The sequence below is a fragment of the Moschus berezovskii genome, chromosome 6 (genome assembly GCF_049115385.1).
Source record: "Moschus berezovskii isolate FMDL1 chromosome 6, NW_MosBer_1.0, whole genome shotgun sequence".
NCBI lineage: Eukaryota > Metazoa > Chordata > Mammalia > Artiodactyla > Moschidae > Moschus > Moschus berezovskii.
In genome coordinates this window covers 4,537,349-4,558,167 of record NC_142465.1, presented here as the reverse complement: position 1 = coordinate 4,558,167, position 20,819 = coordinate 4,537,349, and the positions used below count along the sequence as shown (strand labels likewise).

Here is a 20,819-nt window from a genome sequence, read left to right as displayed (position 1 = left end):
AAATCTTGTCTCATGTTTTAAGTTATCTGCTATTCAGCTAACTTATTTTCATGCCTGATTCTAAATCTTAAAACCAGATTACCACTCTACAACTTAAAAAATCCATACTGTTTTCTAAGAGTATTTTAAATTATTTTATTCTTGTAATTGATTATCTTATATTTATTGAATACATGGAATTTAAATAGAAGTACAGTTCAACTTACTACACATGAATAATTCAGATAAAGTTGTGTGGAAACACAAATTTGTAGTTTACATGTGAGATTTAAAAGACCAAACCAAACCAGTGAAAAAAATACCCTGCATCTATACACAAATAACACTTGATTAACAATATCGTGTGTATTTTTGAAAATTAGTGAATGTGATAAGGTGGACACACATAAACGCTGATAATAATTTGGTTTGCTCATCTCCACAGACTGCAAGGGGACCAATCCTTCGTGTGCAACTCTCAGTAGAGGTATATGAAAGCTTCTTCTACATAAAGACACAGTGTCACCTCCTACCTACCTTCCACCAAATGATTTTCATGGCTGACACTGATCAAGCACTTCTTATATATAGCACCATGTTTACAGCTTAACCTGAATTACTTTGTTTAATCCTAGTGGTCACCTTATGAGGGAAACATTGTGTTGATCCCCATACAAAGCAAAATGTCTTGACTAAGATCACCAGCTAGTCAGTGGGGAAAGCCATGCATAGTCAAGTCATTCCCATGGGAGAGAAGTAACTTGGAGGCAAAATCACTCATGTACAGTGACATTGTCTCATTTAGCAAATACTCAGTGGATGATCCAGCCACAGGAAGGGAGCACTCAGACCTATACTTCCAGAACATAAAGCAGACTGGAGTTAAGGTCAAGACCTATGGTTGTGCTCTCAACTTTAATTCTACTTGGTTGATGTGCTGAATGCAGCATTAATGTCTTTTTCAATTCTCTCCTTAAATGAGAAGATATGGGTTGTTATAAAGAACAAATTTATACTATAGATTGACATGTTTTGAAAATATTAAGATAGGGACTTCCTTGGTTGTTCAGTGGTTAAGACTCAACACTTCCAATAAAGGGGGCTTGAGTTCTGTCCTTGGCCAGGAAATCCCACATGCCACATGGCCAAAAAAAGAAAAAATGAAAAGAGCAAGCAAGCAAACAAACAAAAAACAAAATAACCCAAAAAACAAAAAAGAAAATAGCAAGATACTGCCATTCATACAATTGCATCCCTTCAGGCCTTTCAAGGTTTCCACTTAAGGAAAGAATAATGTTGTAAAGGAAGTGAGAAAAATGATGGTAAGTGCTAACAGTTGGGCAAGTTGGGGAAGTGCTAACATATGGGCATCGTGACCATGCCCCAGGTGCTGGTATAAGTGTTTGACTTGCAGTAACTTACTGAACCCTCTGATGATCCCCTGAAGGAAGAAGCTACCCCCGTCTTTTATAGACTGGGGAAATGGAGCCCTGAAAGGAATAAATAACTTGCTCAAGATACTGTGATCGCAGAGAGGCCAGATTTGAACCAGAAAAATAGACCCCAGAGCCTTTGTTCTTAACCAGCTTGCCAGTCAGCCTCAGTGTAGGCAGCTCTAGACTCAGGTCCTTCACCATGCTGTGTGACATTATGGAGACAGATGCAGTTTAAATACTGCCTCCCTACTTATCAGTTATAAAGGGTGAAATCCTGGTCCTGTTACTCAGCCCGCTTCCTCAAAACCGAGCATGTGTCTAGCCTGTCTTAGGTATGGCGGGCAGAATTCCAAGATGGCTGCTGAGATTTCCACCTACTGGTGTCTAGACGCTTTCTCCCAGTTATTCAGTCCCTGAAGAATGTTCCCATTCTTCCACCTAACATTGTAGAGCTGCTTGTCATTTGCTACTGGACGAAGCTTGTGCTAGAATCACAGCTGCCACAGAAGTCTCCTTTCTGAGAACAGAGCCCTGCGAGGGACCCAGGGTGCTTTCATGACATCCCCGCAGAGCTGGAGGAGGCTGAAAAATGGAAGGTCAAAACCAGACTCTCCCAATTCCTATAAACTACATTTTATAAAATGTGGAAAGGGCAGAGAACAAAAGTCCCAAGGCAACAGAAATAACACACGCAAGTTGTTTACCGTTAGATGAAACATTAGAACATGGCACCCACAACTATACTGGAAGAGTGTTTGGTTGGTTATGGTAATTTTATTTTGGCATCCATATTGGGTTTCTGATCCATGATTTTTTTGTTTCCTGCTTTGCAGAGGATTTAGAGGGAGGTGGGAATGAAGTTACATTGGCTTGTTCATATCCGTTTTCTGAAAGGAAATGTGTGCCAGTTGAAACTCTAATGGGAGACTGTTTGGGACTTGGAAACCAGGGGTCCACTGCTGTTATTGCTGTTGTTGTTTAGTTGCTAAATTGTATCTGACACTTTGCGACCCCATGGACTGTAGCCCGCCAGACTCCTCTGTCCATGGGATTTCCCAGGCAAGAATACTGGAGAGGGTTGCCATTTCCTTCTCCAGGGGATCTTCCTGACACGGGGTTCAAACCTGTGTCTCCTGCATTGGTTTTTTTTTTTTAACCACTGAGCCGCCTGGAACATTCAACTGCCATTATTACCAGGGTCATATCCAAGAGCCACTTCCCTGGACCAAGGCAGGCAAAGGAGGCCTGACCTGAAGACCTTCAAGGAAAGAACTTTATCCTCTTGTAAAGGATTACTGAAATAATGCCTGTCATTTCAGCCCTGTTTACATACTATTATTGCCTTACTGATACGCACAGCACTTGGAGATTAGGTAACTGATCACAGACAGTTTGAGGAAGAGACGAGATCTGTGCTCCAGTTAAAGTCCTGTTGAAACACAAACCAGACATCATTCTTGTATTCAGACATCATACAGGGACATATTTTGATTCATTCATGTTAAGACTGGTCAGGATTGAAGGGCAGTGCAGACTCTGGGCAAAGTCAAGAGCCTACTCAAGTACTTACAGACTCTCCAGGCTCGCAGTTCCAGTTAAATCAGGAAATTCAGTTATTTGTGAGGCACCATTCAAAGTCCTAGAAGGAGGAGTACATGAGTATTACTGGGAGAAAATTCTAGGAAGGGGTCGTTTTTATGGCCATTTCAAAACACTTGAAATGTTCATTTGGTCTTCACAGCAACCTTGCAAAGGGAAAATAATCGATAAGAGAAATAAACACTTACAGTGTTCTTAGTTCAGGTAAATGTTGAAAAGCAGATCTCCCAACAAGCTGGATGGGGTTGTCATAGAAATGTCTGAAACAATCCAAACACCAATGTCTTATTATAAAACTTGAATGACAAATGAATATTCCTTCCAAATTTCAACAAATAAAATTACATTATTTATGTAATTTTGATTATTTGACTTCAGGTAAACTTCAAAACTATTTCATTCACATTATGAGGCTTTTGGTAGGAAATTCATACTATTGAAAATTTCTGACAAGGCAGATATGAATGTTAGCTACTAGGGAGAAAAGCAAGTGAAGTGGCTGTGTTTTAGTCACTAAGTCGTGTCTGACTCTTTTGCCACCCCATGGACTATAGCCCACCAGTCACCACTGTCATGGGATTCTCTAGGCAAAATATTGAGTGGGTTGCCATGCCTTCCTCCAAGGGGATCTTCCTGACCCAGGGAATGAAGGCAGGTCTCTTGCATTGCAGGTGAAATCCCTACCACGAGTCACTTGGGAAGCCTGAACTGACTGTAGTTACACTTGAGACTCTTCCTCCTCCTCCAATATCTAGAATATCCATTGAGTGGCAAAATGTTATTCAAGGTGCTTGCAGTTATATCATTAGCTAAAGGAAGATGAAATTCTCTATATTTACATGAGGGTCAATATCCTCTGGTCAAATCTTACAGCATACACAAAGGATTCTTCAAATATATTTGAGAGGAAATTTGCTACTCTGGGTTTTGTAACATTAGATTTTTAAAATTTAATTATTGCTCTAAAAGGTAACACATTATTAGAACTGAAAAAATATTTTGTTTTATGGATGTTTTCGATGTAGTGATATTTGAACTGCCTGGTAATTGCGAATTGAACTTGGGGGGATGATCAGGAGGGTTGGCTTGAGCCATGCGGAAAGCTGAGAATATCAGCGAAAGGAGTAGGTGTCTAAGTTAAATGGACAACCCCAACTGTGTTTCATAGCGAGAGAATGACAACACGGATGCTGTTCTTCCAGTGGGATCACTCTGCTAGTGGTGGAGGCAGGGAGGTGAGTCTTAGACTGGTCAAAATCAAGAGGATTTAGAGGGGGGAAATGAAGTGGCAGAGGGGATGGAAAGAAGTTAAGGACAGGATGGGGTCTACAGAGGTAGAAATTAGCCTGGGTAGCCAATGCAACAAGAAAAACAAAGAAACTGAGTCAGGGTGGGGAGTGTGGGCGGGAGTGGCCGTGGCAAGGGCTAGAGATAGAGGCAGAAGCAAGGAGAAAAGTGTTTCCTGGAGAAAACATTCACGGCCATCATGTAGTGGATAGGAGTGCTAATCAATATCGGGGACTGTTAGTCCTCTTCATGGGTCATTACCATATCAAAAGAGTGATTAAAAAAACCAGTCCTGTGGCTTCAAGAAACAGAAGGGGCAAAGAAAGGCAATACAATCTGCCAACTTCCAGGACGTAAATACTCTCTAATGAGAACTAATGTTTATTGGCAATAAACTTTAACCCCCTTAGTTTGCCAACAGACTGTCAGAACATTTCAGAAATGATGAATAGTATGTTTTTTTCTCAGTTGACAGGGCTAATTGGGATTCCAGCTCATTTGTGACAAAAGCTACCCGGTTCCAGAAAGCCTCTCTGTCAAGTTGGCACAGGACGATGGATATCTGCCAAGAAGGCCCCTAAAGTCCTGTTCAGAAGTTACCCTTACTCCCCCTCCTCCATATTTCAGACCTCTCCCCCATGACCTCAGGACAATACTATGCCCCAAACCTGCTAGTTGTCTTTTAATTAAGAGCCAGACTAATACTTATATATTTTCACCTTCCTATATATACCTACACATGATTAATTTTCTGTTTGTTCTAAATATGAAACACAAAATTAATCATACTTTGAAGCTGTAACTCTATCTTATGCCATTCAGTTCAGTTCAGTTCAGTCGCTCAGTCGTGTCCATTATGGCATGTAAATCCTCACATACACATTTCTAGAATATAGGCACCTTTCTAGAATTACACCCTAGTTTGTATAAAAGTAACTCAGTGTTTGGACTTAAACATGAATGCACATAGAGACTTAGTATAAAACAGTAGTTCCCTCATCTCCCCCTCCTTCTTGCAGTAAGGGACCTCTATTATATGTAATAACATATATAAATATGTATTCATATTTTAGCTTGCTGCTGCTAAGTCACTTCAGTCGTGTCCGACTCTGTGTGACCCCATAGACGGAAGCCCACCAGGCTCCCCCATCCCTGGGATTCTCCAGGCAAGAACACTGGAGTGGGTTGCCAGTTCCTTCTCCAATGTGTGAAAGTGAAGTCGCTCAGTCGTGTCCGACCCTTAGCGACCCCACGGACTGCAGCCTACCAGGCTCCTCCATCCATGGGATTTTCTAGGCAATAGTACTGGAGTGGGGTGCCATTGCCTTCTCCGAAAGTAAAGCTTTTTATTTAAATATTGCTTATTGAGGTATAATTGACACACGCATGTATTATTATGCATGCTCAGTTGTGTTTTACTCTTTGCGACCCCATGGACTGTAGCCCACCAGGCTCCTCTGTCCATGGGATTTTTCAGGCAAGAATGCTGGAGTGGGTTGCCATTTCCTTTTCCAGGGGATGTTCCTGACCCACAGATCGAACCCAAGTCTCCTGTATCTCTTGCACTGGCAGGTGGATTTTTTTTTTTTTTAAACCGCTGAGCCACCTGAGAAGCCCTAACTGAAACATAAAATTGTATATTTAAAATTTACATGGTGGTGACTGGTTGTACGTATATATGGTGAGGGCTTCCCGGTGGCACAGTGGCAAAGAATCTGCCTGCCAATGCAGGAGATGCAGGTTCAATCCTTGGATCAGGAAGATCCCCTGGAGTAGGAAATGGCAACCCACTCCAGTATTCTTGCCTGGAAAATTCCATGGGTAGAGGAGCCTGGTGGGCTTCAGTCCAAGGGTCCCAAAGAGTCAGACACAACTGAGCACACATACACACATACATTGTGAATGAATCACCCCCATGTAGTTATTTATCACATACGTATCTTTTTTGGTGAGAACATTTTAATATAATAATCTATTTTTCTAGTATACTTGGGTTCAGGTTCTGAATTACTAGGTAACCTTGACACTGACATTTTAAAAATCAGTTTTATTACTTAGACAATAGAGATAAGCAAAAAAGCATTTCATAAGATGATTGTGAAGTGAAACGAGGCATTTGAAGATACCAAACATAAGGCAATGCACATTTTAGGTCCTACAAAAAGAATCTTTAATATAACTTCAGCATTCAGCTAAAATCTAGCAAAATATCTCCATATATACTTGTATGTATGGATTTTTACAGTGACTGAGACAAAACTTGGGCAAATATAGAACATTCATTGTATTATGCTTAAAAGTGCAACACATGCTATATTGCAGGATAGAAAAATCGAAAAGAACCTTGACCACTTACATTGTAATAAGAGAAGGGTTGCCTACAAAGGCCTTCTCTGGTATCGACTTGATATTGTTGCTATGAAATCCTCTAGAAAGAGAGGAAAAGACAGTTTATAGAAAATGACCTGTGGGGTAAAATCATTTCATAGTCCCTTCCCCAAACCTGTGGCAATAATCATCATTTTTAGTAACCAGAGGATAAGGTTAAATTCCTCCATGCATTTTGAAACTTTCACACCCTCACTCTCTAGGAGAAAAAGAAAATCACAAGCTGTCATCTTGAATGAGGAATAAAGAATCTGAAAATAATAACCATGCTTCATGGAAACATAACCTAATGTTATAAAAAGAAAATCCACCCATTACTATCCAACAGAGCATCATGGTCTAACGACTTGAGACAGAGGAAACCATCTTTGGAGAAAGGATTATGATCACTCTTCCTGACCCCATTTGCAGCCAGGAGAAGAGAAAATTGACTTAAGCTGCAGTTAAGTGGAGATTTAGGTAATCGCCTTATGAGGACAAAATTTCCTGAGCTGAAGAAAGGTGCCCCAGCTCAGTGAATCTGTAATAACAAATTGATTCTCATCTACTGGTGCGATGTCATCTGACTGGCAGAGGGGCAGAGTCAGGGGTCTTGGTCTATGTGGGTCTGTGGCTGAAGGAGGTGAGTGGTAGTTTGGGGGCTGCCTGAGCCAGACAGTGATGACTTCTTGGGTAAGCCCCACATGGGCATCCTGCAGCAGAACCCCACAGAGGCTTTTCTTATAAACAAGCCCTGCTGTCTACCTGTTTTAGCTATGTGTCTTATTTCTGTCTGCCAAGAGAAGAGGCTCTGTGTTTATTTTTCTTTCAAGTGTTAGAACATTACAAAGATTATTCATGTGTTTAGGTATAAAGAAAAGTAATTAAATTACAAATATAAAAAGATAATATATGCAACCTAATAAGAAAAGAGTCTGATGCTAGGAGGGATTGGGGATGGGAGGAGATGGGGATGACAGAGAATGAGATGGCTGGATGGCATCACCGACTTGATGGACATGAGTTTGAGTGAACCCCGGGAGTTGGTGATGGACAGGGAGGCCTGGTGTGCTGTGATTCATGGGGTCGCAAAGAGTCGGACATGACTGAGCGACTGAACTGAACTGAACTGAATAGCTGAAAGTTAGCTTTATCATAGTAAAATTGTGGGGTTCTTTAAAAATTAAATAATATTTATGAAGCATTAAAGGAATATGGAATAATGTATAGGAAGGCATCTAACATTGTACTAAGCCTGAACACTGTATTCATCTAGTCCTAGACTCATGCAACCTAGAGAAGTTTGTTGCTGGATATGCTCAGCAAATTAGTGAATTCCAATATAGTTCTCTACATACCTATAGAGCATACATAAATGTTGGAAAAATATGACTTAGGAAAAGAGAATGGCTTAGAGAAATACATATTTTTTTCCTAATAAACACATATTAGAGAAATCCATCATAAATTTTAAAAGATTATCTGCTATTTTTGGTGATAGAATCAAATTAAAATACATTTTAGATGTAATTAACCATTATTTATATGACCTTTCGAATTCTTCTTAGTCATATTATATACAGTAGTCAAACACATTTTATTTTATTTTATTTTTTTTTGAAAATTTGCCAACTGTTTATTTCTTTGTCATTGTTCTGGGAAAACAGAATAATAACAATCACCAATATTTACCTCTTACATGCTATGTTCTTACCACCTTCAGCACATCATAGCAGTTTATATTCATAAACTGTAACTAAATTACTTTACACATGAGGATACTGAGGCGCAGACAGTAACCAGCTCAAGACCCAGAATTCAAATCCATGTCTTTCTGATCCCACAGAAGATTTTTTTTTTTTGTGAATAGTGAAGAACTAATTGATTTAATATATCTAAGTTTCAATGAATACATCATTTATTCAAATAGTTGCATATAAAATCACATGACGATGTCTTTGAACATGATAGATTTTCCTCTTCATCTCTGCGTTTTTTTGGAAGATACCTTTAATAAATTGCTAAATGCTTGATTTGACAGAAGTGATATGCTAACAAAGGATGGAACAGAGAAATGAAAGCTCTTTCGCTGGATTTATCTTACTGGGCTTCTCTGACAGGCTTCAACTTGAGCCAGTCCTCTTCGTGGTCCTTCTGATCTTCTACATCTTCACTTTGCTGGGAAACACAACCATCATTGCTTTGTCCTACTTGGACCCATGTCTTCATACCCCGATGTACTTTTTTTAAAATTTATTTTATTGGGGGCAAATTACCTTACATTAATATATTGATTGGTTTTGCCATACATTGACATGAATCCGCCCCGGGTGTACATGTGTTCCCTTTCTTGAACCCCCCTCCCACCTCCCTCTTCCCCATATCCTCCCTCCATGTCATCCCCGTGCACCAGCCCCAAGCATCCTGTATCATGCGTCGAACCTGGACTGGTCACTTATGATAATATACATGCTACAATGCCGTTCTCCCCAATCATCCCACCTTCACCCTCTCCCACAGAGCCCCAGAGACTGTTCTATATGCCTATGTCTCTTTTGCAGTCTCGTATACAGGGTTCAGGTTACCATCTTTCTACATTCCATATATATGCGTTAGTACACTGTATTGATGTTTTTCTTTCTGGCTTACTTCACTCTGTATAATTGGCTCCAATTTCATCCACCTCATTAAAACTGATTCAAATGCATTCTTTTTGATGGCTGAAAAATACTCCATTGTGTATATGTACCAAAGCTTTCTTATCCATTCATCTGCAGATGGACATGTAGGTTGCGTCCATGTCCTGGCTATTATAAACAGTGCTGCAATGAACATTGGAGTACATGTGTCTCTTTCAATTCTGGTTTCCTCTGTGTGTATGCCCAGGAGTGCGATTGCTGGATCATATGGCAGTTCTATTTCCAGTTTTTTGAGGAATCTCCACACTGTTCTCCATAGTGGTTGTACTAGTTTGCATTCCCACCAACAGTGTAAGAGGGTTCCCTTTTCTCCACACCCTCTCCAGCATTTATTGCATGTAGACTTTTGGATAGCAGCCATTCTGACTGGCGTGAAATGGTATCTCATTGTGGTTTTGATTTGCATTTCTCTGATTATGAGGGATGTTGAGCATTTTTTCATGTGTTTGTTAGCCATCTTTCTGTCTTCTTTGGAGAAATGTCTGTTTAGTTCTTTGGCCCATTTTTTGATTGGGTCACTTAGTTTTCTGGAATTGAGCTGCAGGAGCTACTTGTATATTTTGGATATATATACAAAGTGATAATCCTTTATCAGTTGCTTCATTTGCTATTATTTTCTCCCATTCTGAAGGTTGTCTTTTCACCTTGCTTAGAGTTTCCTTTGCTGTGCAGAAGCTATTGATTTTAATTAGGTCCCATTTGTTTATTTTTGCTTTTATTTCCAATATTCTGGGAGGTGGATCTTGGAGGATCCTGCTATGATTTATGTCAGAGAGTGTTTTGCCTACGTTCTTCTCTAGGAGTTTTATAGTATCTGGTCTTACATTTAGCTCTCTAATCCATTTTGAGTTTATTTTGGTGTATGGTATTAGGAAGTGTTCTAGTTTCATTCTTTTACAAGTGGCTGACCAGTTTTCCCAGCACCACTTGTTGAAATAAATTCACAAAGAATAGTTCTCCCACTAAATTTGTCCTACTTACAGTTCTTTTTCTTTTATTTATTTATTTTATTGGAGGCTAATTATTTTACAATATTATATTGGTTGGTTTTGCCATACATTGACATGAATCCGCCCTAGGTGTACATGAGTTCCCCTTCCCGAACCCCCCTCCCACCTCCCTCCTCCCCTTATCCTCCCTGTGGGTCATCCCCATGCACTAGTACTTACAGTTCTTTAAGGTTGGAGAGTGTTCTGACTGCAGTGGGGAATTCATCAAGATTATTATAATTTAAATCTCTGAAAATAAGTAAATAGCATGTTCAGGTTTTCATATAAAAGTTCATGTACATGACATTTATAAGGAACGTTAACACGATCTTCCAATGGGCCAGCATCACTGAGAGCAATTCCTTCTTTTTAAGAAGAGAGACTTTGTTGGCTTGTTGAGCACCATCATTCCCTAAGTATCTGCATGACTGACTGCATTAGACTGCTTGTGAGAAATTTCAAAGAGTCAAGGCTCAATGGCACTGGGCATTAAAAAAATGAAGGAAGTTTGGGATGGACATGTACACACCGCTATATTTAAAATGGGTGACCAACAAGGACCTACTGTGGCTAGCACGTGGAACTCTGCTGAATGTCGTGTGGCAGCCTGGATGGGAGGGGAGAGCTTGGGGGAGAATAGATACATGTACATGTGCGGCTGAGTCCCTTCTCTGTTCACCAGAAACTATCACAACATTCTTTGTTAATTGGCTATACCCTAATAGAGAATAAACACTTTTTTTTAAAGGACACGTACAGCATTGTGAATGTCCAAGTGTCTAGACCACGTGGCCAAGTGTTTGTGGCTGGCCGATGCTGTTCTTCACCTGAACCTGGCTCACCAAGCTGCCAACGAGTGTGTGCCCTCCTCAACTGCCTCTGCTTTCCTGGCCCTGCCTCCACCCTCTGACTTTGGCCCCTTGCTTTTCAGAGGCTCTCCTGAGAGGACCTCTAGGAAGGAGGCTTTATTCCTGACTCAGGTGCAGTTCCGGCCTTTCTCCCAGCCTGAAGTCCAGGGTGACGGCCTGCTTCTGCAGACGCTGATGTGGTACAGGGTGCTCTGAAGAAGGACATCAGGTCTAGAATATCCACATGGTCACAAATAAGGATTCGTTTTCCTGGTCTGTGAGGCAAAGCTCTATCATCCTTCATGCACGGACAGGGAATGACCAGACAATCAGTCTCAAGTCATTCGTCTCTCTATTATGACACAAATGGGTTTTCAATTCCATTACTCACAAGTGCTTTATAGACTTACTCCACCTCTGATCTATATCTCCATATGAAAAAGTAATTGCCTCCTGATCTCTGGGAAAGGCAGATTTCCCAGATGATGAAGAAAAACCTTTTGGTCAGGCAATCAGATGTGGTTAGATCTTCCTCTGTGGGGAAGAATTGCTATTTAATTTTAAGAGAGAGATAATTTGACCGAGTTAAACATGAATCAAGATTCCTACTTGTCTGGCACAAACCATCCTTAAGCTATACAGCAGGCAGGAAACTTGTGTCTTTTGTGGACATAAATTTTCTTCCTGTTTGTAAGTCTCTCCAGATGCTCTGTTTTGATTAAATGAGGATTGGATCCTTATAAATTACTTAGATTTCTAGTGAGGGAAAGGAAGATGTTGGGAATAAATTGGTTATTTTACCTATCCTCTGGAGCCCGAGGCAAAGTGAGGGAAGAGGGGACACTGAGACTTGTATGAATTTGCCCTGAATGGATGAATTGCCTGAATTTGCAATCCTGGGTCCTCATGTCAAACACGGGGGAAAAAAAAGAAAGACTATTTATGGAAATAACCTATCAAAGCCCATCTTGTTTTCTGTTCCTATTGAGTTGAAAAGGACTGGAAGCTGCTTTCCATTGCTAAGATCCCCAGTCCAGCCCTTGTGTAATTAAGGGAGAATTTTTAATTTTTCCAAGCAGCTGATGGGAACAGCCTGCTTCTGCCATTAAGCTGACTTCAAAGTCCTGCCTGGACACATTTACCTTTGGCATCTCCACATGAGGATGGTTCCTCCCTTCTCAGAGGAAACACAGTGACTTAGTAACCCCGGAAGGACAGCCGTTAGATCCCTCAAGAAATGAGTGAACGCAGGTCTGGTTAGACGCTGCGCTGACCAGGTACATATCGCTAAGTTCCATGTGCAAATGAACAGCGGGCTCCAAGGCCACAGGAGAGGCGTTCTTTGGTCACAGCCTTCTGCTGTCTGGGTCAGAGCTGGTGTTGTAGATTCAGAGATTCTCTGCGGCTTATTTTGTGTGCATGCTAAGTCGCTTCAATCATGTCTGACTCTTTGTGACCCTACAGACTGTAGTCCACCAATCTCCTCTGCCCATAGGATTTCCCAGGCAAGAATACTGGAGTGGGTTGCCATTTCTTTCTCCAGGGGATCTTCCTGACCCAGGGGTCGAACTCTCGTCTCCTGCCTTGGCGGGCAGTTTCTTTATCACTGAGCCACCTGGGAAGCCCCAAACATGGATTTTGGAGTCAAATTAGAGAAGGAAGCAAGCCTCAGTTTTGCTACTGACTATGTCATGTTGATAAATAACTTTACTGGACCCTAAAAATGGTTACCTTGTTGTTTTGCCTCTCTCTCTCTTTCTCTTTTTTGCCTGTACCACTCAGAATGAGGAACTTCTCTGACCAGGGATTGAACCTGAGACCCCACAATGGAAGTGTGGAGTCTTAACCACTGGACCCTTAGGGAAGTCCTGCAGCCTAAAAAGGGGTCATAGTACCTGTTCTCATAGGATGGTTGTAGGGCTGACTTGAAATCATGTGTGCTGAGTGCTCGGTACAATATTTGGTTAGAGATACACTCAATAAAGGGTAGCTGTTATTACGTTTTAGACTTGAGTTGCTCCTGCAGGAACCTCCACCGTCTGCTGATGAGATGCCTGTTCCTCTCTGATTGGGCAGAGTCTGGCACTTGCTCCTCTCATTCAGTGGGGAGGGCCTAACTCATGAATGGTGAGCCTGAGTGACAATACTGAACTGATCCCTGACAGAGAGTACACATTCCTGAGCAAACAGTCCCTGCTCAGTAGAGGACATCTCATTTAGCTTCTAATGATTCCAGCTAATTTATCACTCTTGTTAGATTAAAATAAAATCTCAGTTTTATTGTTTGGCTCTGTAGAGTGTGTACAGGGGCGTAAGATAAAGCCACTGTAAATATCTGTTTAAAGCTCAGGCAATTAACCAAACCAAATAGCAATTTGACTATTTTGATTCCTTCCAAATAGTCATGAAAACACTGAGAAAAGGGCAACAAATAAAAGGTCAACTCACAAAGTCTCTAGGCTGTGGAGCCCATCAAAGCATTTCTTTCCCAGGGAGTGGATTCTATTGTTATGCAGATGTCTGCAGGAGAACATTACAGACAGTCAGGAAGGCACGTTGCACATGGAAAGTTAGGCAAAACGTTCTGATTGCTGAAACCCAAAAACACTTACTCTAAAGAATGCACTAATTACATGTAAGAAATGCTTTGTTTATGCTGGCTTTAAAGACTTTATGCCCCATTCACTCTTACCAGAGATGACTCTATACCACAGAATTTAACAGTCACAGTTTTACCTTTTGGGTTTGAGATATAATGGAGTGAATAATAATTGTGGGATTAGCAACAAGGCTGGTAAAAGTAAATTCAGGTTGCTCAGTATGGCTTTGGGATACAGAATGTTAAATAGAGATTCTGACCAACATCGACAAATGGAGGATGGAGAGGAGGAGGTCCGAGGTGTACGCGGCAAATTTTCTACCAAAAGCTAATGGCTTACCGTGGCTGCATTGCGAGGGTAGAGCCACAGGTTAATAGGAAACAACAATTTCAGCCACAGAGAATGGGGATCGGATTTTTTGACTGCCCAAGGAGATTAGTTATCTTGTCGTAGTATAAATGTGTCTGATGATCATCTTTGGCTCAGTAAGGCGGTTAGGTCAGGGCCAGTGAGAGCAGCTGTGTGCACAACTGAAAACTGGACCAAGTCCCAGAGGGACTTTTGGGAAATGGCTGAAGGAGGTCTGGGGGAAAGAGGAGAGCTGAATCTCTGCAAGTTCCCTCTAGTGGAGGGAAAAATTAAAGCACCTACCCAGCTTCTGGTGGAACAGAGGCATCGTCTCTGCACATGAACTTCAGCATAGAAATTTGTCAGTGCCACCCCACGTGTCCGATCCTCTCAGACAAAGGTTGCTATTCTAATAAATACATGCTGGCATCATGTGAGATCTATGTGGCACTTATTGAGGCTCTTTTACAGGCAACACATGAGGCGAACCTAAAAAGCTGGATGCGATGCTACCCAGCCCTCAAAGGAGTACATACCGCAGGGCAAGAGACGGACCCATCCTCAAGAAAAGTGGAATGACTGAAGCCCGCGGTGGGCTGGGGGCAGGAATGGAGCAAAGGCAGAAACAGAGCAGAAGATGCTTTCCTCGAAGCAAGCTAATCTTCGAGACTGTCGAGTAGCTCCTGTTGTCCTCTGGCAGCATTGACTGACTACTGTATTATACACGTGGGGCATATTGCTGCCCTCTTGAACCATTCATTTTTCCAACTATTACTTGAGAATCATTTTAGTTTACTTAAAATAATGAAATCTAGCCCTCAAAGGGAAAAAGCCTTACGAATGCATAACTGTTGTCAAGGGTTTGTCCCTTGCTTCTGTTACCTTGGAAGGGGTTCAAGAGGTACTTATTAAATAATGAGAAGGGCATATTTCAACTTGACCTGCATTACACATTAGTATCAGAAATAAGGGATTTTTATCAACTTTGGTCATGGGACTAACTATACAGTGTGGTGATTACCTGTGTAATATACAAAGTTTTCCCTGAGACAGAGGTCATATTTTGTTATTTCTGAATGCCTAGCAGTGCTTAGCACTTACCAGGTGCTCGATAAATGTTGTTTAATTCTTTTACACGATTAGAACACTTACGAGTCATTTTGGGGGGTTTTCCTCCCTTGAAATGTCCCTCTTCAAAGTCAGAAGGGCTATCATTTTAAGGTCTAGGTCCCACAGAGAAGAATTACAAGGTCTTAGTGAATTTAGAAACTGTTCGAGAGCGGGGGTAAAAATCAATAAAACTTACAGAACCACCAAGCTGGAGAGGTTTCCAAAGGCATAGTCTGGTATGTGATGTATTTTGTTCAGGGCCAAGGTCATGGCCTGCAGTGCTGATAAGCTTCTGAAAGCCTGGACCGGGATCTCCGTCAGCGCGTTGTCATCCAGCCACAGGTGCCTCAGGGAATGCAGGCCGCTGAAGCAGCTGGGGGGCACGGAGCTGATGCGGTTGGCATCCAGACGCCTGGGGAAGAAAGCAAGAAAGAGTGGAAAGCAGAGAGCAGAGTGTAGGCAGAAGACAGGCTCTGCAGGAGAACCTCGACATGCCGGTCAATGGTCAACAAGAGTGAGACGGGGCTGGGGCCGCAGGAGCCCCGACATCTGGGGCATCTGCCTCCTGGTAGCCTCTGCTCTGGGTGTGAGCAGGACCGCTGCTGTGAGATCCCACAGGGCTGTGCCTCTCTTCTAGGCTTGGGTGGACCATGCTTTCCGGCAAGGAGGTGGCCTCCCCCGGGCTGCAGTGTTTCAGCTGATGATCTTTTAGCTTTCTTTTCTGACCCCAGGAGAAACACAGCCCCTCTGCTCCTTCTCACATCAACCAAGTCAGACAAATGCTGTTGCCTTCCTGGACTGTTTTGAACACACAAAACATACTTATTTTGGTTCATTGAACTGTGGGAAAAGATTATTTCAGCATTTGAAAAGGACTGAGTAATTTTTACAAGGCTAGGTCAGGGAGAGTCCCTGGAGGAGCGCGTGGCAACCCACTGCAGTATTCTTGCCTGGAGAATCCCATGGACAGAGGAATCCGGCATGATACAGTCCATGGGGTCGCAAAGAGTTGCATACACTCAAGTGACTTAGCACCCACGCAGTTAGAAATAAGCTCCAGGGAAGGGGAGGCGCCCCTCGGCCCTTAGTACTCTGCTGCGAAGTCTGAAACAAGCAGGCTTTCTTGCTCATCCTAACCAAGGGCACTGAGCAGATGTTTGCTTTCCTTGACATTTTAAATGAAGAGTAAAACTAATAGCTTTCCTAGTTTTTGCTTGCTTTTTTTACAAATCACTTTTTTTAAAATGGGGAAATACGTCTAAAAATAGGTCTAGTTAATAAGCTGCTGCAGCTTCAGAGCCAGTAGAGGGAGTGCAATACATTTATTTTACCCTAATCCAGCCTAGAAGTGGCTGTAACAGCAATGCCTTAACTTTTCTTATTGAAGTGACCAGACAGACACAGATTGAAGTTTTCTGTAAGGTGCGTGAACCATAGGACCCTCGACATTCAGTTATGTATCCACCAGCCCTCACTCTTTTTTTTTTTTCCAATCTGCTCTTCAGACTCACACATTTATTTGCATTTTCAAAGCTAGGATTTAAAAAAGAAGAGTTGCATTTTAAGCAGTGCATGTATTAGGAAGGATTAGAACATCACGAGTGGATTTTGAAAAATGTTTTAGAAGGCATTTAAGACTAAACAGATGCAGGAAGCACTCCAGGATCATGAAATAATTCCCTGCAGAGCAAATTTAAATGGCTTAGAAGCAGCATTCTCTGTGGTAGGGAGCGCCTCTCCATGAAAAGTGGCTTCCCTACTTCCGGTCACATATGTCACTCCACTCCTGCTCTGGCTCCTGCTTCTCCCAGCTGAATGGGGAGGCATGCCCTCCAGGCCCCAAGCCAAGCTTTTAAATTAAATTAAATTTTTTAATTGGAGGAAAATTGCTCTCCAGTGTTGTGTTGGTTTCTGCCCTACAACAATGCAGATCAGCCATAATTATACACATAGTACCTCCTTCTTGAGCTTCCCTCCCCCCCACCCACCCCTCTAGGTCAAGTTTTGATGCTGAGATAAGGTCACTTGGAACAAACAAGTCCGATGCCACAGTCCACTCACAATCAAATTTCCAGGAGAATATCTATCACTCTAGGCAGCAGACTCGCACTTCCAGATATCTCAAGGTTCAGTCTACAAACAGAACAGGAAACGTTCAGGCAAACCCAACATGGTCCCTTTCCTTCAGTCCAGCAACAACATGATCGGCAGATGTTTAAATAAGTTTCACTTTCATCAGGGCATGAGGAGGTGCTTGTTTTTGTTTGACTAGGAGTAAAGCACATATGTAAACTCTCCTTAATGACTGCACTGATTAAAGCACTAAGGCATTATTTAAATACTATGAATTTCCGAGTTTTTGTTGACATATTGTCAGATGATTGCCAGTGGCTTATGTGGTGAAACTAAAGTGGCTTCTAGGTCCTGAAAAGGACTGACCTTCAGGTTCAGCGCAAAGAGGGAGCATGTACAGAAAAGGCTCTCTCTGCATTGAGTCATGGGCTTGTCTTTTTTGATATTTAAGTTACTACCAAAGTTTCTGCAGGATCTCAAGTGATTCTGGCATCAGTTCCCAAAGTTAAAAAGTCCATTTCTCTGGATAGATGTCTTTTACGAATCATTTCTCCCCCCAGTAAAAAGGATGTAATCTGGTTTTCACACCATAATCTTAGAGCAATGTACTATCTGAAACGAAATAAGTAGGACTGGGCAATAGCTCACATTCCAAATTCTAACACACCCAGACCCGTTACTTGGCATCCTGAGTGCAGCACTAAATGTTTCTCTGTCTCAGCAGTTTCTTCATCTAAGAAGCTCCCCATAAATATGCTCCTTCTCATTGTAGTGTTTTGAAATCCATGTCTACCTGGCTGCAGTGGTCCAAATCTATTTCAGAGAGTGGTATATTATTCATGCTCAGAGGCAGTATCCGATTTAATCTCAACAGACGATCTCAAGACAAATCGGAGTGTGGGATTCATTATTCAGCCACTTGTACAGGTGGCTCTTATAGAACAAGGTTAAGACTGTGGACAAAGCAGCTGGCAGGGTGCAAGTTGTGCCTGTTCAGTGAGTAAACAAACAGCTCATATTATGTCAACCTGGTCTTTAGGGGCAGCTGGACACTGTCCATTCACATGCTTGAAAAATGCAATATTGAAGTGCTAGAGTTTAAGGAAAACACCACTACTCGGTACATGAAAACACATGTAGAAATTCCAGGAACAGCAAAAATAACTATGTATATAACTCCACTTTTTAAGCCTTTGTCATCATTCCTATTTCCTGCAAGTCACAAGGAATGTGTGTGTGTGTGTGTGTGTGTGTGTGTTCAGTCATCTCAGAATCTGTGAAAAAGTGAAGAGATTTGGGATGAGAAATTTTGAGTCTAAGTCAAATAACAGCTATATGACCATGACCAAGTCAACAGACCTCAGCTTTCACATCTATAAATTGGGGGTAACTGCTCTATCTAATGATTAAAGAAAATAATACAACAAGACTTTGTAAACTATAAAGCCCCTTAATGATTTTACATTCCCATTGCTTGAAGTGGGTTAACAGTTGGTGTTTTTGTGTTTTGACATAGAAACCAGTCAGAAAAAAAGAATAAACTCACATTTTCCCTTAGTCAAACATTGGTTTCATGAGTGCCACCTGTCAGTAAATTTCAGTTCAGAGCCATGCAGACTACTCTTTCATCCTTTGTAACAGAAACAATGAAGTGGTGCCTGCAAACAGACTTAAAAGAAGTCACCCTTCCTTTCCGGCGTCCAGTATGATCATTACGTGTGTGTGAGTGTTAGTGTGTGTGTGTCAGTATTACAAAGGGCAAATAGTTTTGTTCCTGTTACATTACTGAATAGTGCGTCTTCACTCTGAAGGCAAAGGAGAAGTGATGACATATGGTAGATGGCACGTTGTCAGAGAAAGTTTCTAGCAATGACCTTGGCATTGAAATATCCATTGATGTGTGGCAGAAGGAGCATAAAGCCTGCAAGCAGTTAGGTGTAGCAAAATAAAACACTTTAACATGGCCCCACCTTCTTTCCGACAAACTAATCTCTTAATTATGATCTTGAAATGCAGTATGAGATGTATGGAGAGAGTAACATGGAAACTCACATCACCATATGTAAAATAGACGGCCATTGAGAATTTGCTGTATGGCTCAGGAAACTCAAACAGGGGCTCTGTATCAGCCTAGAGGGGTGGGATGGGGTGGGAGAGGGAAGAGAGGTTCAAAGGGGAGGGGAATATATATACCCATGGCTGATTCATGTTGAGGTTTGACAGAAAAGAGCAAATTCTGTAAAGCGATTATCCTTCCATTTAAAAATAAACAAAATAAACAAAAAAGAAAAGTAATGAATATATGGGAAATGACACGCATTGTATGCACCATTTGTTCCTTATAACTAACAGAAAATGATAAATAAAATAACATTTTACTCTACTTCTAAAGCCGCATGGAGCCACCTACAGAATGAATATATGGGAAACTGGAAAGTGCACTGAATTAGGAGCAATAAGACACAGATTTAACTCAAGATTGTCACTTATCAATTCCGAGATCAGGGAGCATCCTGATTAATTTCTCTGAGGGTCAATTTCCATATCTGTAAAGCAGTATCACAACAGGTCACAAAATTATTATGGGAGTTAAATGAGAAAAATGTATGTGGAAGGATTTTGTAAGTGGGAAATCACTTTACAAATGATAAGATTTTTATGTGAAAAAAAGTTTCGCATTTAGGAAGTGGCGTCATTTCCCACTCTCCCAAAGTTTATTTTTTTCTGAAGGCCTTTATCATTTATAGCGTTAAATATCTCTACAGTAGATTGACTTTTTTTTTTCGTCATGTGAACTGGGAGGACAATTGATTTTCCACTCACTGTACATCCTTAAAGTGCGTGTTTTGACTGGTGTTATAGGAAGGCTTCCCTCACAGAGAAAAGGAGATGCACAAATCTTTTGTGTTACTCTAGTCCTGGGTGTTCATTGGAAGGACTGATGCTGAAGCTGAAACTCCAATACTTTGGCCACCTCATGTGAAGAGTTGACTCACTGGAAAAGACTCTGATGCTGGGAGGGATTGGGGGCAGGAGGAGAAGGTGATGACAGAGAATGAGATGGCTGGATGGCATCACCGGCTCGATGGACATGAGTTTGAGTGAACTCCGGGAGTTGGTGATGGACAGGGAGGCCTGGCGTGCTGTGATTCATGGGGTCGCAAAGAGTCGGACACGATTGAGCAACTGAACCGAACTGAACTCAACTGAGGAAAGGTCCAAAAGGCCTCAAAGTTAAAGTGGCTGAGGAAAAAGAAGATATCATCTGATGGAAGAACACAATTTTTATTAAGTATGAGCCTTTGCATTGTTACTTAGAGGACCACAACTGATGAGAAATGGATTTGTTATGACTTTTGGGTGTATGTTGAAACAACTTCTTCTCTTGGCGGGGACTGGAGGGCGGGGGCCTCCACAAGTGCCTAAAGGGTTTTTCTTGGACTAACTGCTGGGCCAAGGGGATATTTCTCAGGGCCCTGGGTCA

The 20,819-nt window shown here is 41.7% G+C and overlaps 1 protein-coding gene across 3 annotated transcripts in view; it reads right to left on the bottom strand.

Moving 5' to 3' along the window:
* The window catches only part of LGR5 (leucine rich repeat containing G protein-coupled receptor 5), a 136,407-nt gene that overhangs the window by 16,212 nt on the left and 99,376 nt on the right, over positions 1 to 20,819 (bottom strand). Inside the window, exons 5-11 of one of the 3 annotated variants that reach the window (XM_055396308.2) lie at positions 15,459 to 15,674; positions 13,653 to 13,724; positions 10,537 to 10,605; positions 6,658 to 6,729; positions 3,203 to 3,274; positions 2,986 to 3,054; positions 2,773 to 2,844 (exon numbers count right to left, since the gene is read on the bottom strand). In XM_055396308.2, the coding sequence (XP_055252283.2) occupies positions 2,773 to 2,844; positions 2,986 to 3,054; positions 3,203 to 3,274; positions 6,658 to 6,729; positions 10,537 to 10,605; positions 13,653 to 13,724; positions 15,459 to 15,674 (642 nt within the window). The remainder of the gene's footprint in view (positions 1 to 2,772; positions 2,845 to 2,985; positions 3,055 to 3,202; positions 3,275 to 6,657; positions 6,730 to 10,536; positions 10,606 to 13,652; positions 13,725 to 15,458; positions 15,675 to 20,819) is intronic. The other 2 variants (XM_088836665.1, XM_088836666.1) reach the window with 2 other exon arrangements.